Genomic DNA, 26,727 nt, shown 5'->3' on the forward strand with positions numbered 1-26,727 from the left:
GTGTAGTATAAAGGGGGTTCAAAAATTGTCTTTAAACACTAATATTCAATTTCTTGGTGTAACACTAGTATTTTTTAAAATTCTCTTATATGAATTTCTAGTTCCGTCGCTAACTGCAACTCCAAAATTGCGGAGAAGAAGATGAAGGTGAGTAGAAGAAGCAATCTAGTCTACTTGTTTTTTTTGGTTTGGACTTTACAACATTTTTTATATTATGACTAAATATCAAGGGTCATTTGGTAGCTGGTTTGAATGTGAGTTATGTAAATATTCAATTCTGCATAAATAATATCATGTTTGATAACTAATTAGGAGGTAAATTGTTGAGTCCGAACCCAAAAAAGCAAAAATATTGAGCAAAATTTTCGAAAGGGCAACAAAAATTGAAGATCGAACTAAAAGAGCAACATTTGGATGGAATGATGAATACCGTGAAATCGTTGGTTGGAAGACACACACTAACATGAGCCTTGTAAGACGCACACAATACGTCTTACAAGCTATTACATTACTAATGTCGACTCAACTTTTACTAGCTACCAAACGTCCCGTAAATACGGGCAACAAAAGTTGGGGGTAAATGATCCTTTTCACCTTTGCACCCGTAATCTAACCCGACCCTTTAAATTCATGACTCTATAACAGTAGTCCAAAGAGAAAAACCGACAACTCTCTCTTCATCCAGAGCTCAAAAATCTCCCCCATTAATCTTCTTTTCAGTGTTCTCTAATTAGCCATGGGCTCTGGTAATTTACTCTCCCTACTTCGCTATTTTTTGTGTTAATCCGATCTTGTGAATGTTAATGTATGTGTATTTTCAATTTTTTTTGAAGATGCAGATATGGAGGACTATGGATTCGAGTATTCAGAAGAGGAGCCTGAAGAGCAGGATGTTGACATCGAGAACCAATACTATAACTCCAAAGGTTTTGAAATTTTGAATGTTGTAATTATGCTGATAAGTTTTATGCTTTTGTTTTAAATTTTGCTTCCTCTGCTTGGATTACAAAAAATCAGGAGAACTGCATTAGTTACTTCTCTTCGAAAAAAACTTTGCAAAAATTTTTGCATTAAAATTTTCACACATTAACTTAAGGAAAACAATTGAGGTGTTGAATATGCATCATGTATGTGAATGTTTATAGTGTAGTATTTGATAATTTAAGTTTGATTACTAAGTTAGATGACATTTTGATTGTTTCAGTTGGGAAACAGGAACAGAGGTCTTAATTTGTTAACTTGGCTAATTTGTTAGATCATAGAGGAAAGTACTTTTAGGAAGATCTGTTAAGAAAGAACAGTTGTTGCTTGAGAAAATTTGGAAGACTTGAAATTGGAAATTACTAAGAAAAGGTGATTAAGTCAAAATCTTCTTTTGGTTTGAATTAGGGACAAAAATTAATAATAAATTGTTAAAGAGAATAAGATAATTTGGATAGTTAAATTTAGAGTTTTGTAATACGATTTTAATGCTCCATCTTCCTTCTTTTTGTTTTTGGGATAACCATGGGGCTTATGGTTCTCAACACACTTCATTGATCACTTTGGGTCTTGGCTACACTTTTGGGTGAGCACCAAATTGCTAATTATCATTTCCAAGGTGACAGAAGAAAATCTTGTGGTCTGCTACGAGACGAGCAATCACGCTGCATTGTTGAGTTTTACCTGTAAACTATATTAACAGAGGTGAATATTGGGTTGAAATTTTAAGGTTAAAGCACATTGATCCCTTCTTTTTAGTTAAAGCTTAACACTCTTAAAGGGGCATTTGATTTGGTCAATCTATTATGTTTGGATTCTGAATCGGCTGCATGATATGGCTTCAATTCAAAGATTTTTCTGCGCTTTTGGGAGTGAAAACTGGACATATAGAGGAGAAATGTAGGCCGCTAATTATGTTCATTTGTAAAAGGAACTTCAGGGAAGTAGGAAAGAAGGCATTTTAGCTCAGTAGATTTTAGACATTGCAGGGTCCTGAATCCTGATAGTTAATTTCCTCTTCTTTTAACTTTCTTTTGATGGTTTTTTTTAATCACCTGTATCATTGAGTTACATATGGGAGTAGTGCTTTAATTTATAGGACATAAGTTTGGGAAGTTAGTTATCAAAGAAAAAAGGCAAGTCTGCTCTTTGTCCTCTGGAATTTTATCCTTCGTGATTTTTTTCTCAGGGAAAGGCTTCCATAGATTTATTTAGTGTTGGAAAGTTGAAAAAGGAGCATCCATACCTTATCCTATATAAGTTCTAGGATTGTATTGGTCGAATTTTGGCACAGCAAGGTTAGGGAGAGCCATAAGTTTATCTATTAGAGTCAAGTCGGTCATAAGGTTGTCTATTAGATCCAAGTCGGTCATAAGGTTGTCTATTAGAGCCAAGTCGGTTTATAGTTGCCAAGATTTTCGATTTTGTTTAGTTTTCAAACAATGTTAGAGAAAGTGAGGATTGTAGCAGTGATGTTTCTCTCACTTGACTCACCTGTCTTTTTCTGTGTGAGATGCCTGTGAAGTGTGATGCTCTATGTATAACAGATCTTTTGCATAATACGATTATTTCCCAAAGATTTTGTATGAATGTGATGACAGTCGCGAGGGAAGAACTTGCCAACATAGAAGTACCCAGATATTAAATAATCTGAAAAAGCAAACTGTACCAGTAGCAGCAACAGATACTCCTGTAAAGAACTCCTTGGTTGTAAGGAAGTAATAGATTATGCTATATGCTATGTAATGGTGTTGATTTTACCTACCGAGTTCCAAACCGTGCAACAGCTGATCCTTGGGAATTCCTCAGTTGTCAAAACAATATTACTCCCTGGTTATAAGGTAGTTATAAGTCATGCTATATCCTATGTAGTGGCATTGACTTTATCTACTGAGCTTCGAATCGCAGCTGCTACTCGGGAATTTCTTTGTTATAAATAAAGGGTTTTGACTTTAACTCAACTATGTGGATATTCTATATATGCATCTTAAGCTACTTATCTTGGACTAATATCTCTCATCTTTTTTTCTTCTCTTTGGACATGGTTTCCTACTAATATTCTGTGATTATGTCATTCATAGGCTTGGCTGAAACAGACCCAGAGGCAGCACTTGAGGGATTTGCTGAAGTAGTTCATATGGAACCTGAGAAGGCTGATTGGTAAGAAATTGATAAGTAATAAAAAAATTTGTATAGTATGGTAGTTGTTAAACTGTTCAGCTAACTCCCTTGTGTGTTTGTTTAAGAGAATAGATGGCTGTGTATTTGTGAGATTTGTGAGGCCGGAGACTGATGTGATAGATCTGTCCATTCGAAGTTCAGGGTCATTAAGAACTGCATGTTCTCATTGCAGTTAATTTTCTGTCTCAAGTAAACTACTACAACCTTGTATTAATTGACATGCAGCCTGAGAAACAAGCTGAGGATGAATTATGAGAAACTGCAAGTTGAGATAGATTGTGTTTTCTTCATTATGCAAATGCATGTGTGGAACATGTGGGAGAAGATCCTGATAGTTTATTGAACTTTATCATTCTTACAGCCTGTGGAAAAAAATGTTAACCTTCCAAGTGCAGATAATTGTTTGACAAGAACTGGAAATGTTTGTCAGGTTACTCCCTTTGGGTCTCTCGCTCCTATTTGGTTTACATGTGTGAGATTTAAAAAATTTCAGAAACTTTTGCTCTGAGCTCATAGGGTGAGACCTCTAGTTCATTGTCAGATCTGATATGTTTGGTCTTTTTGTGCTTTTTATGTTGTTTCGTGAATTTGGTAACTTGATATTAATCATTGAGAATACTTGTGCACACTTCATAATTGTAATCCAAAAGGTGTCTTACTATTTCCCGCATTTGCTTCTTGTTCATGTGATTTGATGCTTCTTAGAAAACTTCGTAATTGTATGGCTAAAAGTTGTGGTGCTATTTCACACCTTTGCTTCTTGTTTTATGTAATTTGATGCTTTGTAAGCAAAGGCCTCTTGCAAGTTTTAAAATTCACTGAAATAGGCTGTGTGTGACACTTACCAACTGTTCTTATTGTTTTTCAGGGGATTTAAAGCTTTGAAGCAAACTGTTAAGCTTTACTATAAGCTAGGGAAGTACAAGGAAATGATGGATGCTTACAGAGAAATGCTAACCTACATCAAGTCAGCAGTGACAAGAAATTATAGCGAAAAGTGTATAAACAATATCATGGATTTCGTCTCAGGATCAGCTAGTCAGAACTTTGATCTCCTACAAGAGTTCTACCAGACAACATTGAAAGCCCTTGAAGAGGCAAAAAACGAGGTTAGAACAATATTCCTTCTTGAGGGTATAGTAGGCTGGCTTTGAAGGTTCTAGAGTTCATGTTCTTGTCAAGGACCTCACGGTCACCTTCTTTTCACAGAGGTTGTGGTTCAAGACAAATCTAAAACTTTGCAAAATATGGTTTGACATTTGGGAGTATGGACGAATGAATAAGGTATTATTCTTTTTCGGATTAGCATCTGTTGTTGTAGTGTCAGTGTATAAGTTTTCCTACCAATAACTTGAGCGTTCAATTAGATTTTGAAACAACTCCACAAATCTTGTCAAAAAGAAGATGGTACTGCTGACCAGAAGAAAGGTACACAATTGTTGGAGGTATATGCAATAGAGATCCAAATGTACACGGAGACGAAAAATAACAAAAAACTGAAGGTATGTTATTAGCTTTTCTCCTGTTTGTTTGATATCGTACTGGGTTTTGTGCACCATTAGGTGAATCTTTGCAGCTGATATGACCAAATAAATCATCTCTATATTTAATGCCAGGTGATGTTTACCATTCCAAGTTACTCCCTGGTTCTATGTTTTACTTTTACCCCAAGTTACTCCCTATTTTAAATCTTTTCCCACTACGAAACCTGAAGTTGTTAAACTTCATCAATAAGGCAGTGAATGATGTGTATCAAAAGTAAAGAAAAGCTGATCAAACTTCCACAAAAGATGTGAGACTTACAATATTTATATAATTTTATATAGAGGGTAAATATAATTTTGTATAGAGGGTAAATTAATACCCTAATATCCAAAGATGAACTCCCGCCTTAAGTTCTATTCCATTTAAGCATCCGTCAACATGGAGTTCCAAGTCTTATTGGAGATTTAGATCTTCTCTCGGAAGCTTCAAGCTTATTTCTTTCCTCTTATCTTTTGGTATACCCTTGTTCTTTATTTAGTCATTTTTTATTTTGATTCTGAATATGTCCGGAAGATCTGTTTGATCTAATTTATTCATTAAGAAGGATCCATAGATGCTGGAACGACATACTTACATGTCCTTGAATTGCTGTTCTCTCCATCACTAATTGCTGCTTACTGAGATTCTTGAAAAAAATGTGTATTTTATCTTCAGGAACTATACACTAAAGCACTTTCAGTCAAGTCAGCAATCCCTCACCCTAGAATAATGGGAATAATTCGTGAATGTGGAGGAAAAATGCATATGGCAGAGCGGCAGTGGGCAGAGGCAGCTACAGACTTCTTTGAAGCTTTCAAGAACTATGATGAAGCTGGGAATCAGAGGCGCATTCAGTGTCTAAAGTACGTGTGCGGTTCATCGTGTGCTTGTTTTGTTTGCCGTCTTCCTTATTTTGGCATTTTCTTCTGGGGTAGAACAGATGGGAAGAGTACAGTTGGAAAGAAATAACATCTTGTACACTGCAAAAGTTACTAGATCAATCTACATGGTATTTTACTAAGTCTCATGAAGATGATATTTAAAAGAAAAATATTTAAGGTCATCGCTTTTGCTGCTTCAGACGCAGGCACTTGAATGCATTCTGAGTACAGCTTCATATGTGATTTCGTTGACATTTTCTGTTTAAGGGGTATGTGTCAGAATTGCTTAGTTGTATGTTTAACATAATATTTATCTCTTTTCACTTTAGTTGTTAATGGTTCCTAGGCAATTGTTTTGCTGATTCACCTTCATTTCTCTCTCCTGCACGCCGCAGAAGAAACATTGATCTGCCTGATATTGTGGTCACTTGGTTCCATCTTACAGGTACTTGGTTCTGGCAAATATGCTGATGGAGTCTGAGGTTAACCCCTTTGATGGCCAAGAAGCAAAACCGTGAGCAGTTTAAGAGTTCTAATTTAATAAAGAGATTAGGACTGGTACTCTTCTGTGGTTAGAGTCACTGGACCAAGTAATGCACATCAACTTAATTGCATTGGTGTTGGTGCTTGACTGTGTTTTATACTTTTCAGGTACAAAAATGACCCTGAGATACTGGCAATGACTAACCTTATAGCAGCATATCAACGAAATGAGATCTTAGAGTTTGAGAAAATTCTTAAGGTGCAACTATCAAAATATTGCTACTATAAGTCCGTCAATTCATAGTTACTGTTGACTATCATTCTGAATGTGATTTCCTTGATATTTTTCAGAGTAATAGAAGAACAATAATGGATGATCCCTTCATCAGAAATTACATTGAAGATCTTTTAAGAAATGTCAGAACCCAAGTGCTGCTGAAGATCATTAAGCCTTACACAAGAATCCGGATTCCCTTCATTTCCAAGGTAAATAGGCTTGTTAGAGTTTGCTTTCTTGTTATGGAGTATTACAGGAATTTCTTCCCCTAACATTGTTCGTAGCTTCTCAATCTTAAGGCGGAGTTTATCAATTATGTCTTTTGTTTTTCTTTGTGATTTGGGAGGGGTGTGTGTGGAAAAACTCCTTTTTTATAACCAAGATTTTCCAAGGGCTAGTTATGCATCATTCGAAGCTCTGTGGATAATGGGCCCGTCCCTCTACCCTGGACTTAAATACCAGATTTTTGTCTCCAGAACGACATGTGGTTAACCCATAAATCATGTGCTCTCTATCAATAAACTGTTTATTGATGGCATAATGGTGGCATATCACTTTACCATATAACATATTTGAATTTGGAACATCCACATAATATCCAGACATATTCTCCATGGTTCTCATAAGTAATAGACTTCCTAATTGGTTTCTATTACTTAACTTGCAGGAGCTTAATGTGCCAGAAAATGACGTCGAGGAGTTGTTGGTCTCACTCATCTTGGACAACCGTATCCATGGGCACATTGATCAAGTGAACCGGTTGCTAGAATGTGGAGATAGGTGAAACCCTGACCTCAACATTGTGATAATTTGGTTGTTTTTTGGCTGAAACTATTTCTAATTTGTTTTCCATGCTTTTATTCATGCAGATCGAAAGAAATGAAGAAATACGCTGCCATCGACAAATGGAACACACAACTTAGGTCTTTGTACCAAACTGTTGGCAACAGAGTATGTTGATATTACCTGGACATGAAAAAAAGCTGAGTGTGATTATATTTATGGACTCATTATTTAGCTCCTCTGTTCAACATGTAGATTTTTTGTACAAAATTCGATATTTCTCTGTTTAAGTAGCAAGAGCTTCTATCTGATTTATGTTACTCTTTGTTTCTATACTGCGACAGAAACAGCATGCTAAGATAACTTTGTCTATCTCATCCCCGTACCAAACTACCCCAATTACAGTGTGTTTGGTACTAATTTCCTCGAAAATACGTGGGTTTGTTAAGTAGAAGATATTATTCAAAAACATTTATATATAATTTAGCAAAATACGAAATGGAGTTGGGCGAGTTGGATGAATGGGAAAGAGATAGTGAATTAATTGGAATATCACATATAGAACAAGTTTTCCTTCCTTCCATTAGAAAAGTTACTTTTCTCATTTTTTTAAGAAACTTATATTCTTAAAGATTATTTTTCAAAATATTTTAATCAATCAAACATGAAAAAATTTTCCTCAAACCAAACGCTAATACGTTGCTTACTTATAAAATGAAAAAAAAAAAATCTCTACATAAAATCTAGCATAAGTTGTAACATATTTGGTTGGTCTCGACTCTTTTTTCTTTCCACATAAAGTATAATAACATGGCTAACACAATATCTAGTTCATGTCTTTTCTTTCCATATAACTAAATACATGTTCATGAAAGAAAACTTATGTAAAATGTTGATAGAATAACTAATATAAAAATAACTAAATCCTACGTAACTATATTTATATAAATAAACTATACATTATTAATACCTATATTACTCTAACCGACAACCAGACGACCTTTCATTTAACCTTGTTTTAATTCATTTGGTGTACAATTAATTGCTTGTACCACTAATATAATTTTATGCTCTTACTCCTTGATTTGTTGCGTTCTAAAGCAATAAATTGACCCTTATTAACATAACTAGGTATAAGAGTATGTTTGAAATTTCGAGAGTCAATCAACTTTTTACGATATGCTCTTAACTTTATTTGATTCACTTTACAACTATGATTATGTAAGGTTACTGAAATAGACCCATCTCTATATATGCTTTTAAAAGAAGATTGTGAATGGTATTCAAACAAGAACTCCAATTGCTTTCTCATTGAAATTGTTCTTGGGAACAATAGTTTTCAGAACTGATCGAAAGGAGGAAAAAAGAAGAGGAGAAGAGTTTTGTATCTTTTCTATTAGAGAAGTATATTTTGGGGAAAAAACTTAACCACAATTACATACAAGACTCTCTTATATAGAGAGATATTTTTCCAAGACTTAACTACCTAAGAGTTAGTTATAACTAACTTTTAGAACTAACTATTTTTTCCTTTTTTTTCCCTTACTCTCAACACTCCCCCTCAAGCTAGGAAGGGGAGAATATATCACACGTTCCTAGTTTGGAAATAAGAAAAATATGCTGGACTCTAGCAAGCCCCTTAGTTAACATGTCTGCTGGTTGCCTGTTGGTTGTTGTTGTGTTGGAATGTAGTTTGTAGTCATCATTCCTTGAAGTAGTTTTTCTCTGATGAAATAATAATCAACATCAATGTGTTTTGTCCTCTCATGATATACAGGATTTGTTGTTATTTGCATTGCAGACTTACTGTCACTGAAGACACTTACTGGAAGTGTTACCTCACATCCAATTTCCTTCATCAAACCTAGTATCCACACTAATTCTGCTACAACTGTTGTAAGGCTTCTGAATTCTGTCTCTGCAGAACTTCTGGAAACCGTAGTCTGTTTTTTCGACTTCCACGACACTAGTGAATCTCCCAGTTTCACAAAAAGACCAGTTACAGATCTTCTAGTTTGTGGACAAGCTGCCCAGTCAGCATCACAGTAGGCACTAATCTTTTCTTCTGAACTACTAGATAGGAGAATTCCCAAACCTGGTTGATTTTTAACATACCTCACCACTCTAAGTGCAGCTTTCATATGTGACTTCTTAGGATCTTGTAGAAACTGACTTAAAGTTGGCACACTAAAAGCTATATCAGGTCTAGTCAATATTGTTAGATAGAGAAGCTTCCTAATTAACCTCTTATATGCCCTTTGATCAGTAGGAGGATCATCACCTGGTTTCATGGTTTTTACATAATCATCAAACTGTTTTGAAGTGAGTTTCAGGTTATAGTCTATTGGAGTGCCAGCAGGCTTAGCTGCTTCTAACCCCAACTCAGACAACAGTTCCAACGTATATTTTCTTTGATACATTAGAATTCCTTTGTTGGATCTTGCAAATTCAATACCAAGAAAGAACCTTAATTCGCCTAAATCTTTCATCTTGAAAGCTTGTTGCAAAGTGACTTTTGCTTCCTCTATCAGTTTCAAACTATCACCAGTGATCAACATATCATCTACATATACTAACACAAGTGTGACTCCTTCGGTTGTCTTCTTAACATACAAAGAAGGATCATACTGACTCTGAACAAAACCAAACTTCACCAATGCCTCTGATAACTTTGTATTCCATTGCCTTGGAGCCTGCTTTAATCCATATAAGGATTTGACTAGTCTACACACCTTATTCTCCCCCTGGCTTGCAAATCCCTGAGGCAGGTCCATATTATAGACATCCATTTGATGGATATACCATTTTTTCCTTGCTGCAGTTGCTAGCACAGTTCTTACTGATTTCATCTTCACTACTGGAGAGAAAGTCTCTTTAAAGTCTATTCTTTCTCTTTGATTATACCCTTTTGCAACTAGCCTAGCTTTAAATCTCTCTACCTCACCTGACATCTTATACTTTACTTTGTACACCCACCTACAACCAATGGATTTTGTTGCCTTTAGGTAGACTAACCACATCCCACGTATGATTGTGATTCAAGGCTTCTATTTCATCCTTCATAGCTTGTATCCATCTTGGGTCTTTACTGGCTTCTAAGTAAGTAGTTGGCTCAGTAACTGAGGAAGAGGCTGCTACACATGCCATATACTCTTTGGACAACCTTCCATAAGACACATACTTTGATAAGGCATAGGGTACGTCTTGGTGAATGTTTAAGGACACAAAATCAGACATCCACACTGGTGTCTTCCTCTCCCTAGTTGACTTCCTCTGGTCTTGCACTCTCTGTGACCTGCTTGTATCATCTTGTGTCACCTCATGTTGTTCATGCTGATAATCCGAGACTGCACCTTGTGAACTTGTAGTATTAGAAATCTTATTCCTTATGTCAGGAACAACCTTCACTGATTCTCCACTTGTGGTTATGTCAGCTAACTCATATTGTTGTCCAGTCAAAGGAAATATATATTGAGGCTCTTGAGGGACCTTATTCTTTTCTTTAAACGGAAACACATCTTCTCTAAAAGATGCATCTCTACTTATAAAAAAATATCATTCACCATATCATACAACACATATCCCTTTTGAGTATCAGAAAACCCCATGAGGACAGTGGACTTTGTTCTAGACAACAACTTGTCATGCTCATTCACAACCTTAGCATAGCACAAGCACCCCACTACTCTAAGATGATCACAATTAGGTTTCTTTCCATACAACCTTTCATAAGGAGTTTGATAATGAATAACTGAACTTGGTAACCTATTTATAATATACACAGCTGCCAATACACAATATCCCCAGAACTTTATTTGAATTTCCTCTTGAAATCTTAGTGCTCTTGTGACCTCTAAATGTGCCTGTGTTTTCTCTCAGCCACTCCATTTTGTTGTGGAGTGTAGGCACATGTTGTTTGATGAATAATCCCTAGTTTGTTAAAGAAACTTTTGCATAATGGGTTCACAAACTCAGATCCAATATATGTTCTTACAACATTTACTATCTTATGAAACTGAGTCTGTATATAACTAACAAATTGCTGAATTTGAACATACACATCAGACTTTAATTTTAACAAGAACACCCAAGTCATTCTGCTGAAATCATCAACAACTATAAAAAATAATATCTATTTCCATTCATAGTAGGAACTCTATAAGGCCCCCACAAATCCAGATGCACGAGATCAAAGCAACAAGTAGTTTTAATATTGCTAGAAGGAAATGACAACCTAGTCTGCTTTGCACTAGGACATACAGAACATTGTTTTATTCTATCCTCTATAGCCAAAGACTTCTCAACAGACAAAATCCTTTTGAGTACACTAGAAGATATATGTCCAAACCTCCTATGCCATAAGTCCACTTCTGCTTGTTTCTTCTCCACAGTATTAGCAGTTAATACTTCATTGTCTTCACAACTAGTTGTCTTTTTAGCACTCTGATCAGCCAGGAAATACAGACCACCATTAACTCTTCCAATTGCTCTCACATTCCCAGTGTAGAGATCCTGTAATACACAGAAATCAAGGAAAAAACTTACTAAACACTGTCATTCTCTAGTCACCTTGGACACTGAGAGTAGATTATAATTGAACTGAGGAATATGCAATACATTAGAAATATTGTTTCCCTCTGTCAAACAACTTTTCCTTACATTAGCAACTACAGTTGTATCACCATTAGGAAGACAGACCCTCTTTATTTTTTTAGACGTTACCACAGAAGACTCATCAAGCAGACCTAATTCAGACACTATATGATGAGTAGCTCATGTATCTATTATCCACTATTGTGACTTAGAACAAGCTAGAAAAGCAATGCTTTTACCTGCGACATTAGCCATATCTGCTTATACCTGCGACATTAGCCATAACTGCTGCCTCAGTCTCCTGTGTTGATATACCGCTAGTGTGGATCATCTTTAGAATCTGATTATATTGCTCTTGTGTGAAAGTTGTTTTACCTATCTGGCTTATCATAGACATCTGCACTTCAGAATCTTCTTGATCACATGTCCTTGCCTTTACTTGAGAGCATTGTTCACCAGACTGACCATCCACTACATTATAGGCAGCACCACTTTCTATTCTTTTCTTTCTCTTGGTCTTGAAATCAGGAGGGTAGCCAATTAACTTCCAACAATTATCCCTGGTGTGACCCTTTAGCTTGCAAAAGTCACACTGAACATTATAGATCTTCTTAAGCCTTTGCCCCTGATTTCTTGAATACATAGCTATTTCATAATCTCGCAACTGTGCACCTGGCCTAACTCCCAATACTCCAGCACTTGAAGCTACAGCCTTATGACTTTCATCACTTACAATCATAGCATAAGCTTGATTTACTGAAGGCAATGGACTCATAAGCAATATTTGACTTCTTGCTTGAAGATATGACTCGTTTAATCCCATCAAGAACTAAAACAACTTCAATTTCTGAAGATGCACCACAAAATCTTTAGATTTATCACATTCACAGTTTGGTACAGGAACAAGTGCTTCGAACTCATCCCACAAATCTTTCAGTTTCAAAAAATATGCACACACAGACATATTTTGTTGAGACAGGGAGGATATATTCTTATGCAGATTAAAGGTTCTCACAACATCAATTTTGTGAAACCTCTCATATAGATCATCCCACACTTCTTTTGCTATAGATGCATACATTATACCCCCAACTAATTCTTTAGCAACAGAATTCATTATCCAGGATAACACTACTGCATTTACCCTCTCCTAATTGTTCCCCAATTCACTAGGAAACTTATCTTTAGCACAAGTTCCATCTATCAAACCCAATTTATTTCTTCCTAACAAAGCCACTCACATGGATCTATGCCAGATTGAGTAATTCTCAATACCTGTGAGTTGAAACGATATGATCTGGGCACCACTCACATCTGATGGATTGAGGAATAGTGGATGATTGCAATCGATCACATTAGGTTGCATTCCTCCTTGAACAAAGGATTGAATCCCACCTAGATCAGTCGTCCCTGTGGCTGAACTTTCAGTACCCACCATTGTTTCAATTCTTCAAGATCGCTGATCTTGAGTCTCGCTTTACACCTCAATTGAACTTTCAACTGTAGGATCGTCGAATTTTTCTAGATACTCTAACTCGACTGCTCTGATATCATGAAATTGTTCTTGGGAACAATAGTTTTCAGAACTGATCGAAAGGAGGAAAAAAGAAGAGGAGAAGAGTTCTGTATCTTTTCTATTAGAGAAGTATATTCTGAAGAAAAAAAAAAACTTAACCACAATTACATACAAGACTCTCTTATATAGAAAGATATTTTTCCAAGACTTAACTACCTAAGAGTTAGTTATAACTAACTTTTAGAACTAACTATTTTTTCCTTTTTTTCCCCTTACACTCAACACTCTTATGTTCTTTCACTAGGTATATGATTTTAGGAACCTTATCCTTGTTATGTCAATTTTGCAGTTATGCTAATGCCCCTTATTTACTCACGTAATGACGCATAGTTTTCTCTGCGCTGCATCCTCTTATGATGTAGATTCTGGCGTCCGTATACTCAAACTCCTGGCTAGTGATGTTACAGAAGTTTCAGTCAGCAATTGGTGAGTCCTCCTCATTCGAGGATTCCAAGATTAGTTGTTTGTCAGATTTTAGTAGTTTCTTTGTTTATTTGGTTTGAGGTAACTAGTGGGCATATCCTGATAAGCAGTTTTCTCTTTTAGATATATATTAGTGGTTTAGAATTATTTTTTAAATTAAAAGTGTTAAAAGAAATAATACAAATAGAAGATAATGTTCTAATGAAAATACTCCATCAAATAAAAAACTTGATTCTCTTTCAAATACACATAATGTTAACAACTCATGTAATTGTTGCCTCAACCAAAAGAAGTTTTTCGAAACTAAAATTGATTAAATCTTATTTAAGATAAACAATGTATCAAGAGATATTGAATGGATTAGTTATATTATCAAATGAAAAAGAATTGTTAAAGCAGATTGATTATAAAACAGTAAGTAATTACTTCTCATCTAAAATAAACTAAAAAAGTAAATTTTAAATAAAAAAATTGGGCCCCTTGTTTACATCCCTATTTTATTCAAATAAGGTGAAACATCGTGGTAACTCAAAATAATTGATTTTTACAAATTGAGGAGGAGACAAAATAATATACAATTAAAAATAAACATGCAATATACACAAAGAATAAAATAATTAATCATATGAGAAACTATATAATGTTTGCCTAACGTTAACAATATATATAAAAATAATATTTAAACATCTTTCTAAGTATTTTTGAGAAGCAATTTTGGGTACCTATAAAGACACTTGGTGGCTGTTTGGTTGGTTTCTCACAAGCTCGCCGGAGCTCGGAGCTAAAATGGCTATTTTGGTGGTGGTTTCTGGCGGAGAACTGTAAAAGAGGAGCTGGAAGATGGAAGCTCATGGCTGGCTTTTTGTTTCAGCCTTGAGCGGCTAGAGAGGATTAGAAAAAATGGAAGAGAGTTTTTTAGGGTTTTCCATCACAAATTTGGAAGAAAAAAATCCTCACTACTTTTTGTGGTTAAATAATACTTATATAGAAAATAAATTACATTTACATAATATAATAGGTTCAACCGTGGGCTCAAGATCATGGACCAAAGTCATTGGTTAATAAAATATATATGTATTAATATATATTCTTAGATTGTGCTAAAAATACTAAAATGAATATTAACAAAATATAATCAATGTCATGTAATAAAGATGCAATTCAAGAAAGAATTATGATTTAATGTAAAAAACATGATGGTAGCATTATAAATAAAATAGCTCCTGGTTGGAGTTGGTGTGCAAATTATGCATACAGTGACAAATTAAAGGTAGAATATGGGTATTATGGGACCATTACAAAGTTGAATTTGATCTGGTGGGGATGAGTGCTCAGATAATTCATAGGGCTGTCACCATTACTAGTTTGAACCAATGTTTCTTGCTGACAGCTATTTATGGGTTGCATACAATTGATGATAGAAGAGGCTTATGGGAAGAACTATTGATACTAAATACTACAATACTAGATCCTTGGTTGGTGTTTGGTGACTTTAATGCAGTGACATGTTTGGAAGATAGAGCTTCAGGGAACCTGTGCATGAGAATGAGGTTCATGATTTTAATAATGAGGACTAAACCATTTAGATTTTTGAATTGTCTAAGTGCTCATCAGGATTTCATGCCCCTAGTACATCAAGCATGGGTCACGCGGTGGAGAAGGAAGTATATGGAGTCAGTGTGGCAAAAGCTGAAGATTACTAGAATTAAATTGAAGCAGCTGAATACTCAGGAATTCAATAGTGTGGGAGCTAAAATTCAAGAGTGTCAACAGAGGTTGGCAATCACTCAAAGCTTGATGCGAGATCAACAACATGCTAGTGAGCTATTTACTATTGAAAGAGACCTGAAAAAGGACCTAGAAAAATGGAGTGGGGTCAGCTGTTGTGCAAATACTTGCTGTGGATGTTCCAACTATGAAGATAGGCAATTGCCTTAATAGAGTGCAACAACAAGCTCTAATTGTACCTATTGCTAAGGAGGAAATTCACGCAGCACTTTTGAGTATCGATGATCAGAGGGCTCCTGGATGCGATGGGTTTAATGCTTTGTTCTTTAAGAAAGCTTGGCCCATAATTGGAGATGAGGTAACTGAAGCAATTTTGCAATTCTTTCGACATGGTGAAATGTTCAAACCTATAAATGGTACAACTATTACTCTAATCCCTAAAGTTACCAATCCATCTAGAATTGTTGAATTTAGGCCTATCTCATGTTGTACAATTTGATATCTAAGGTCTTAACTAGAAGAATGCAAAATGTCATGAACAACCTGGTAGATCAGAGTCAGTCAGCTTTTGTACCGGGAAGGGTGATTTCTGATAACATCATTTTAAGTCATGAGCTTGTGAAGGGGTACAGTAGGAAGGGTATTTCTACTAGGTGTATGTTGAGGATTGACAAGAGGAAAGCGTATGATTTTGCGGAGTGGCACTATCTTGAGCAAATACTAAATTGTCTGCAATTCCCAACCTATGTTTGTTCGATGGATCATGGCTTGTGTGAAAACTGTTTCATACTCGGTCATTGTGAATGGTTCCCCTCTAGCTCCATTCCCAGCAAAGAAAGGATTAAGACAAAGGAGATCCTTTGTCTCCCCACTTGTTCGCTCTTGTTATGGAGTATCTCACAAGGAAGGGTTTACATAGGCACAAACAATTCATTTTTCATCCTAGGTGCAAACAATTGCAGCTTATTCATCAACTTAGCTTTGTTGATGATCTCTTATTATTTTGTAAAGGTAATTTGAAATCTGCTCAGCTACTTTATCAAGCATTTCAGTTATTTTCAAGGGCTTCTGGGTGGGAGGCTAATATTGACAAGAGTTCTATATATTTTGGAGGGGTTAAACAAGCTATTCTGGCAGCTCTAGGGTTCACAGAAGGGTCGCTGCTCTTCAAGTACTTGGGTATCCCCCTAAGTACTAAAAAAGTCACAATTATGCAGTTTTTACCATTGATTGATAAAATGATCCAGAGAATTAAATCCTGGACGACCAAGTTTCTTACTTATACTAGTAGGTTGCAACTTGTGAAGTCTATCTTATTCTCAATTCAAGTATTTGTCTTGCCAAAGAAAGTGATTGATGCTACATGTAGAACATTCTTGTGGACTGGTGGATGTGAAATATCGAAGAGATCACTTATTGCTTGGGAGAGACTATGTTTGCCTAGAGCTGTTGGTGGGCTGAATATTCTTGATGTATACCAGTGGAATCATGCCGCAATTGGTAAACTATTGTGGAATATTTGCAGGAAGAAGGATGCATTGTGGGTTAAATGGGTGCATCTCTATTATATAAAGGATGGCGCAGTATGGGAGTAAACTATGCAACAAGAATATGAGGTAAACTACTGCAATGGTTGGGAATTGCCAGGCAAGTTCTGGACTGGAAGGCTGAAGTGGAATGGGCTGTGGCAAATGCTAAGGGGAAAACTGCCCAGCAGGAGGTGTATTAACAGGTGGGGTATATCACATATGGAAGGAAAGAAATGCTAGAGTGTTTGACACCAGCAAAGAACAACAGATCAAGTAGTTAGGCAGATTATACAGGATATTCATAGTAGAGCTCAACATTGTAGTAAGCTAGCAAGTAGGCTTTTGCTTTTAAATTTCTATCCATAATGATAGGAGATTTGTTTTGAGTAGCTATTGTTGATAGTGTAAGTTTGGGAGATGTTCATACTGCACTTTTTTTTCCAGGATGTAATTCTCACTTGGTAAATAAAATTTTACTTACCAAAAAAAATGATTTAATCAAATAGAGGCAATATTCTCAACATATTCAACTAACTATGATAAAAAAAATTGTAATCAAAATTAACTAAAACTCAAATAAACTAATAAAATCTTAATATTTTGAAAAATAAAAATAACTATCGATAAATTTATTAAAATTATAAAAGCTATATTTTTAAATATTTAATGTATTAAAACTTAAAAGTATGAATTTTGAAATGTTAGGTCAAAATTGGGTGTCAACACCCCTCTCGTAAGCTTCGTTTTAGGCCCCCAATCTTGTTGAGTCGGCCCTGCATTTACTTCTTTTGCTAGATTTACACAATGCATATTTATATATTTTCACCAAAATTATAATGTAGCTTTTGGATGCTATTTTGATCTCCCAATTTTTAACGTTTTTCATATTATATGTTTCTATTTATGCTCAATCATTCAATAGACTTGTACAATTACTGAATCAACATCAATAATAAGCACTTTTATTACATTATTTTGCTTAACAAACAATTTGACAAGTACAAAGACTTTGATTGCTTCCCGAAGCAGTACAAATACAACTATGAGGCATTTTACTTGCTGGCCAGTGAAATACAGCTTGATATCCACAACTAATCTTAGCACATATGTCATTAACTGTGAAAGTTCCTGGGCAAAATTTAGGATCATCACCTGATACAAAATAATGAGAAGACTACACATTAAACTATACGATTAAAAAGATGAATGATGAAAATAAATATTTTAACATATGATTGTAGATAAAACAATTTCATATGCATTGAAGAAGAAAACATACCTAGTGAATGGTCAAACAAAGTGAAAAAAATTGTCACAGCGAATAGAAAAAGCATAATGAAACTCTTCATATTTTCTTCACTATTGAACTTTTATATGATATGAAAGTATGAATTGTTGATGACTTTAGAAACTTATATAGTGCCTAAAGGAAGATGTGTAATTATGATGTTAGTTCAAATAAATATGTAATTTAATAATAATAAGAAAATCACACCACATATTTAATTAAGAGTTAATATTACAATCTTTAAATTTACTATTTTATAATTACTACTAATAAAGCATTAATTACGGGTCGTAACAGAGTTGTATTAATTTATACAATTATCAATTTTAATTTAATAAGGAATTATTATATGTCAGCAACTCAGCATAATAAATGAGAAAGGGAAAAGAAAAAAAGAAAGTTATGCCTTCCTTTTGTAATAATCAATTGTTATCTTTAAGGGATTTAAGACCTCATTTACTTGCACTTAATGAAAGTCTGAATCTAAATGGTTCAGACATTAGCCCATTAAGTGCGTTTATTTTTTTACTGAAAAAAATCTCTTAATGAATTTGAAAGGGTCTAAATAAATCAAAATTGTGACAGTCTTATTCTCATTCAGAACTTGTTAAAAGACACTTTTATTTTAACAAAAAAATTATGCTCTATATTTTTTTCTTCAAAAGTAAATTCAAACCACTCTCATCTCCAACTTTATTAATTATCCAAATTATTTTTCTTACACGTTTAGTTTTTGTTCTTGCGGCTTGTTTATCAAAAATTGATAAAAAATTATTGTAATTTTTTTATTTGACTAAAGTGCAAAACATCATAAATGTATTTTTGAAATAAAAAAAAGATGACTACATTATTTTCTAACAATTACTTTTATTATTATAATATATATATATATATATATATTGCTAATTGTAAGAAAAGAAAACGATACTATCCGAACAATAATTAGACATAATTGCAAAAAAGATTAATAATTATTTGAGTTACATTACATTAGACAACTGAAAGGAAATTAACATAATTGGACATCGACCCACAACTAGAAATTAACATAATTGCACTAATGAAAAACTAATCACTTAAATTTAATTACGATTGGGACATCGACGCCTATCATGTCCAGTTTGCCTACATAATCCACAAGCTCGCTCATACACGACATAACTACGATCTATTTCATTAGGTATTCTAGTTGTCCTTCGTCGATTGGGATGACGATAGAATTCATTGCTTCTCATTCTAAAACTTGGAGATGACCAATACGCCTCATGACCAATTGGTTAGAATGACCCAGAATATGTTGCAACATAATTATCTATTGTGAAATGCTCGCTAACAAAATTTCTAGCTAGCCCTCCCATTCTATCAGTTACCTTCATGACATGTGAACATGGGAAGTGCAAATTAACTCATTTTCCACAATCACATTTTCTTTCATGAAACACAATGAGGATTACCACCAGTACCATCAACCTATATAGATCTAACCTCGTATATCCTTGTGGATATATTCCAATCAAAGACAAAGTGCATTTTTGAACTTTCATAATTCTTCTCCCATTTCATTTTGAACCTCCTGGTTCATAATTCATTTTTTCTACAAGTTGGTGCGCTATTTGAGACCTACGGGTATACCGTTCAACAGTTTACTCCAATGAAAGTCTAACCATAGCAATGACAAGCAAACCTCGTGCTTTTTTCAAAACTCCATTGAACGACTCTGAAAGATTTGTTGTTAACACTCCCCATCATTTTCCATCATCATGGCTAACAGTCCATTTGTCCAAGGGGATTTTCATGAGGTATTCATGTGCTTCTACATTTCCTTCTTTAATTTGCCGCATCAAGGATTCAAACTTCCTTACTTGATGGGTGAGAAATCCCTTCAATCTCACATCTATGATTTTCAATATATTTTCCTATCTTCCAAAGGTTATCTCCAACTTTTCGATCCCGAAGAAACCACAAGCAACCCAATAAATTATAAAACTTGCATCTCACAACCCATAGACTCTTGGTTGATATTACCACCTTGAGCTCCTTATTTTTGTGCAAATTCTAAATCGTTATAGCCCGTTTCAACTTTTCTTTAAATACATTTTTTCAAATCTTTTTTGGCTTCCTCAGACCAAGCTGAACAATAGTCCATCTCAGATTCACATGTAGACATGAAACTGTCTTCTTCATTCTCTAATGTCCTGAAATAGGGTATGTCATGATTTTGCATTTCAGACACACCTTATTCATAATTATGAAGATTTACACCATTTTGAGAAAAATCTCTAATATCATCGATATCTTCATCAGGTTCACTTGCATCACCATCTTTTGAAGGTTCATCTTCCTCCGAACTTTCATCACTAATTTTCGCATTTACATCATTATATAGATCAACGTTGGTTTCATTATCTCTGTAAAAAAAAATTTAGTTATGTAGGTTATTTCTTCTATTAATAAGAGATAATTTGTGTATACTGACAATAAAAATTATCTTATTAAATTGTTACACTAAAATTTAGTAAAATATAGATTTGTTGTTTTACCTGGCCTCATAATCCCTGTGACTATTATCAATATGTATTTGACTATTTGAGCCTTCACCAAATGATCGATGACCAAGCATTGATAATTGTTGGAATGGTGGTTGAACAATCGATTCTACTAAATGAGGTTGATTGGCCGTGGCAAAGCAATAATTTTGAGCCAATAAATTCATGTGATAACCATGATGGCCACTAACTTGAAATACAACATTTTGATCTATTGATTTGGTCTTTACATACATCTCCAAAACATTTATATCAATCTTATCCGCAAATTTTTGAGGTATGAAAAGGAATTGTAACGAAGATTGGTCATTCTCAATTTTTAAACTCAATGAACCTTGTATTGTTACCTTGAATTGAACATGGCTATTTTTCCAGAAATATCCATATGAATATTTTCACTATTTGTTCCCATTTTCTCATGCAACAATCCAACCAATTCAACATAGTTAGTTGAGGTAGACATGCTAATAATCATTCTAGCACATTCAGTATACCTAAATCCGTTCATATCCGTAATTATTTCGCCATCCCAATACAAAGCAACCATCACACTAATCATTATGTTCAAAGCTCGTCATCGTTATCCTACACATAAAAAAAAGATATTTTTTTAAATAATATTAATAAATTAGAAAAATAATTTTAAAAGAACTTAACATAATATGATAGATTTGACTTATTTAATTCATACCTGATGAAGTTTTATGAATATTATTTTAACAATGGACCGCACAAGTAAAAGTTTTGTTGAATATTGTTGGAATATGCAAAGCATTCCTTACAACAACATTTATTTTATAATCACATGTGGTCAGTTTGAAAAATGGAGGACTATGACTTTAACAGCGTGTTGTAACTGACAGTCACATTTTTAAGGTAAAACGTTACTATGAATAACGTTTTATAGCTAAATTTACAAGATTCGATTCTAAATTTGCAAAAGTCGAAGGCCCGTGATTGAATTCTTAAGAAATGTTACTATATATGAGTAACGTTTTAAATTTGCAGGATTTGATTCTGAATTTGCAGGAGTGGACGTGATTGGATTCTCAATAAATGTTATTGTGAGTAACATTTTACACCTAAAACGTTACTCACGGTAACATTTATTCATTTAACGCCGTGAGCTTCATCAATTTTTGTCCGTTAAATTTTTAAAATAAAAATAGCCTAAAACGTTACTATGAAGTACGTTTATACTACTTTTGTAAAAAAAAAAAAATGCATTTGTTAGGTGAATTGATTTTAAAATAGTTTATTTTGGTAAAAAATTCTTTACTCAAAGTCTTAAGTGGTAGCAATAGTTTCCTTCAACCTGCTTCTATACGGCTATTGCATATTCTTCCTAAGTTCCAACACACAATAAGATAACAATAAAAGAATTATCTTACTTTCGTAACCATGCGTCTATTTTATCTTTCTTTCTTCAACGATTATTTACTATCTTAATTATTATACATGATTAATTATAAAAGTGGTTAAAGTGGCCTACTACTAATTTTAATGTTATTTTCTTTAATCACCAGCTAAATTAATAATTAAAATTATCCCATTAATTATATAATTGTAGTTGCAAATAGTTCAAAATGCTCATTTAAAATAGGGATAAGGGTCTGAAAAATATCCCAATTTTGGTCGGATTTGCTGTTGCGATACTAAACTTTCATAAGGACCTATTACCTCCCTAGACTATTTAATACCGTATTTTTTACCCCCTGAATTATTTAATAGTGTATTTTAAAGGTAAATATGTGCCCACGTGGATACATTACTATTTATAATTTTGCATTATTTTTTATGTCCACGTGGGCAAATATATATGTTTAAAATACGGTATTAAATAGTCTAGGGAGGTAATAGGTCCTCATGAAAGTTTAGTATCGCAACAGCAAATTCGACCAAAGTTGGGATATTTTTCAGACCCTTATCCCTTTAAAATATATTCAAAAAGTCTTTTATGAAATAAGAAGCTCTAGTACTCAAAACGACATAATGGGTCATTACTCTCCATGTTTCAATTTATGTGGCACAAATAGACTCAGGAGAGTAAACTAAATTTTTATATAACTTTTAAATATTTTAAGTTGTTAATTAATTATTGTGATTTATACGACATTTTAACGTAATTTACATGTTTTCTCTATCTCAATTTATGTGACGTGATGAAATTTCGAGAGTCAACTAAATGTTTAACATTTTTCTTAAATTTTTTAAGTTGTTAACTATTAGATTATAGTACCACTTTTTCATAATTTTTAAATACATAACATATTTTTTAAAAATAAAAAATAAAAACAAATAAATTAAAACAGAGAAACCGCGGAATATAAATTGAGATAATCTTTATCATACCACTTTTATCATAATTTTTGAATACATAACATAATTTTTTTTCAAAAAAAGTGAAAAAAAAAAAATTATAAAGAAAATTCAAGTAGAAGAGCAAATCAGTCAATTAACCGACCGACTCTAAGTTGTTGGATACCCTTCTATAGAGTAATTTTACTTTCTTCGTTTATTTTGTTTGTCCATTTTATATTTTACACATCTCTTAAGATATATTAATAATTAATATGAATATTTTATTACAATAATTAATTAAGTTATTAATTGATATAAATTCTTAGGTTTCGACAAATAATTTAAAGAATAAATAATTATTAGTGAATAAAAAATTATTTTAAAATTACTAGACACGTAAAATGACCAAATATTGTATTTCACTTGACACATTAATATTTTATAGTTAGGTGGAGGTATGAAATGACTTAATATTTTTTTTTTTTATCACTCATAAAATTCTTAATCCACGTTTCCAGTGGCAAATATATCAATGAATTTTTTATTTTATATATATATCAATGTTTAATTTTCCTATTTAGTGTTTCTTAGTTTCAACGCATTTAACTTTAATAATTCATCAAAAGAAAGTAATGCGATCTTTCCAATTGTTTAGACATTATAAGAGTTTTTTTATTAAAAAAAATCCTTGTGAATTGTGAGGTGTATTTAGTGGCCAAACACATAAAATAATTGGCAAAATAAAATAACACTTCACAAATGAAAAGTACAAGCAAATTGTGTTTCACTATTTATCAATTGTCTATGTAAGCAACACTTCTACTAGGTAAAAATAAAGAAGAAGAGAAAACTATGTGATAAAGACTATTTTTCAGACTTAACCACATAAATAATAATATTTTTTTAATATGAAAAAAAATAAAAAAATATTATATATAGTAATTTTAACAAAAAAAATAAATAGTTATTACTAACATAAAAGCTGCCACTAATTAAATTTTCTTTCTCATCTCTTTGCACCTGTTATTAAACTTGAAGATCTCATAAGTCATAGAGGATTTTACTATTTTATTTTAATATCACTCCTTATTTTCATATAAAATCACTATTAAAAATTTTTTTGTATAAAAAATATATCATATATTTCATGAATATAAGTATAATTTATGACAAAGTCAGATTATTATTATATTTTGATACAAAATTTATGGAATAAATATTCATATTATAAATTTATTATGAGGAGAGTATTATTATTACATATAATTTTTATTTTTTATATGCATGATATAAATTTTTTAAATCTAATAAATTTAAAATTACTATAAATTTATATGCATGATATATATACTTTGGTATAAATTTATGGAATAATATTCATGGTTTAAATTATTTCGTCAGAAGTATAGATATATTCATACTAATAAATGATTTTTGTACGGAAAAATATTTTCAAACTCGAGACCTGACTTCCACTCCCAACCCAGAATTGGATATTCAAACTAAGATTTGATTCTGACATCTGAATTAGGACACAACCCCAAGACCCAACCTAGGGTCCGACCCCGACACCTTGATTCGGGACCTGACCCCGACTCCTAACTCCCAACCTAGGACCCAACTTTCCAATCGGGACTTTACTCCGACTCTCAAATCAAGCCCAACTTTTGAATCGGGATCCGACCCCGACTCTCGATTTAGGATTCGAAATCCAAATCAAAAACTGAATCTAACACTCGACTCAAGACCCAACTTTCAAATCAAAATACGACCCAAACCCCGACTCAAGACCCAACTTTTGAATTGGAATACGACCCAGACACTCGATGATTGATTCGAGATCCAGTCCCAACTCATGAATCGGTACCCTACCCCATCACCCGAGTTAAAATCCGACCTCGACACCCTAACATCGAGACCTGTCATATGAATTGGGATCCGACTTCTGAATTAGGACATGACCCTGACCCCTTCACCTGATTAGGGGTGTGCATCAGTTGGTTCAGTTCGGTTTTATGTATTATCGGTTTGATTTATCGGTTTTCGATTTTTATATACACTAACCCAATAATCAAACCAATAAGATATTTTTTATCGTTTATCGGTTTTGGTCTTTAACGGTTCGATTTTCAGTTTAACCAATAAGAAAATGCTTATAAAATAAATATATGACTTCTCTTATAAATTTGACACGACAAGACAATAATGTAACTTTACAAATGCTCATAAAATAGAAACAATAATAACAATCATGAAAAGAACTATACATGTGTAACAAAAAGAGAAATTAAGAGGAATAGGGTTCTTACTTTAGGTTTTGCCGGTTTGTATAATGTGAAGTTGTGAACTCAAAGTCACAGTGAAGTATGAATCGAAGGCTGAATGACAAAGACATAACTAGTAAGATATTGAGATTAATATTTATTATTTATGTATAGGTAAAAAGTAGTAAATAATTATAGTCTTAATGGGTCATCGATTTACCCAATAACCCAATATTAAAAACCAATACCGAACTGATAACCCGATAATTTTTATTTTTTAAAAAACCTTTAAAAACTCATTAATCAAATAACCTAATAGCAATAAACCAATAATACTTTTTCGGTTTGGTTTATCAGTCGTTTTAGTTTTTACACACCCCTACACCTAATGCGGGACCTGATTTTCAAAGCGGGACTCGATCCCAACGGTTGATTCAAGATCCAACCCCAACTCCTAAATTAGGACCTAACTTCTGAATCATGACCCTAACCCAACACCCAACCTTGAATCCGACTCCAACACCCAAACTCGAGAATCGACATCTGAACTTAGACCCGACTTTCAAATCAAAACGCAACCCTAATCCGGAGACATGATGCCGGATCTAACTTTTGAAGCGAGACCCAACACCAGACCTCGATTCCCGACCTATGAATCAACTTTCAAGTCAGAATTTGACCTCGACTCCCAATCCGAGACTCGACTTTTAAATCGGGGACCGACCCTAACACTGCTCTCAACTTGAGCCCCGACCTCGAAACCCGACTTTTGAAACAGAATATGGCCCCGATCCCTATGCCTTATTTAAGATCCAAACCCCAACTTTTGAATCGAGATCAGACCCCAACACCTGACATAGAGTTCGACCTCGAGAAATAATACCTGAATCGAGACCCAACATTTGAATTGGGACCTGACTTCCTAACCATGAACCCACCCTGACATCTGATGTGGGATCCGACTCTAACACCCGATCTAGAACCTAATTTCTAAATCGGGATCCAACCTCGATATACTCAACCTTGATATACTCAACCTTGATAATCGATTCCAGACCCACACCACCTGAACTGAGACCTGACCTTGATTCTCGATTCGAAACTCGACTCGGACATAAAATTCCCGACACCCAACTTGGAATTCGACCTCAAATGCTTACCTAAGAGCCGACACCAAAATCGAGATTCGACCCCGAGCTAATTCAAGATTCGAGAGTCTGGTCCAAATCGAGAATCAGGAGTCGGATTCCGTATTATTATCGGGATTCGGTACCCGAGACTTGAGTGAAGTTGGAAAGTTGATGTGTGACTTGTGAGGTTAAAAAAAAGTTTTGGAAAATGTGTTTCAATTTTCTCATGTTTGGTTTGC

The 26,727-nt window shown here is 33.9% G+C and overlaps 1 protein-coding gene across 4 annotated transcripts; it reads left to right on the forward strand.

The window, feature by feature from the left end:
• The first annotated feature begins 624 nt into the window (after window positions 1-624).
• On the forward strand, window positions 625-7,430 carry LOC102593504 (COP9 signalosome complex subunit 2). 4 transcript variants are annotated; one of them, XM_006356303.2, is made up of 12 exons: window positions 625-746; window positions 834-926; window positions 3,063-3,141; window positions 4,031-4,271; window positions 4,372-4,446; window positions 4,530-4,664; window positions 5,362-5,549; window positions 6,013-6,081; window positions 6,219-6,309; window positions 6,402-6,536; window positions 6,995-7,107; window positions 7,197-7,430. In XM_006356303.2, the coding sequence occupies exons 1-12, from the start codon at window positions 737-739 to the stop codon at window positions 7,285-7,287; spliced, it is 1,320 nt and encodes a 439-aa protein (XP_006356365.1). In that variant the 5' UTR covers window positions 625-736; the 3' UTR covers window positions 7,288-7,430. The 4 variants fall into 4 exon arrangements, with proteins under 4 accessions (XP_006356365.1, XP_006356366.1, XP_006356368.1 ...); XM_006356304.2 differs by having other exon boundaries at window positions 840-926; XM_006356306.2 differs by lacking the exons at window positions 625-746; window positions 834-926 and adding an exon at window positions 3,235-3,592 and having other exon boundaries at window positions 3,061-3,141.
• The last annotated feature ends 19,297 nt before the right edge of the window (window positions 7,431-26,727 follow it).

The sequence above is a fragment of the Solanum tuberosum genome, unplaced genomic scaffold (genome assembly GCF_000226075.1).
Source record: "Solanum tuberosum cultivar DM 1-3 516 R44 unplaced genomic scaffold, SolTub_3.0 scf00217, whole genome shotgun sequence".
Taxonomy (NCBI): Eukaryota; Viridiplantae; Streptophyta; class Magnoliopsida; order Solanales; family Solanaceae; genus Solanum; species Solanum tuberosum.

Excerpts from the sequence above, each read along its gene's own strand:
- LOC102593504 (XM_006356303.2), top strand. Across the intron at positions 4,447-4,529 it reads AGTATGGACGAATGAATAAG|ATTTTGAAACAACTCCACAA; the intron begins GTATTATTCTTT and ends GCGTTCAATTAG. Across the intron at positions 6,082-6,218 it reads GATGGCCAAGAAGCAAAACC|GTACAAAAATGACCCTGAGA; the intron begins GTGAGCAGTTTA and ends TATACTTTTCAG.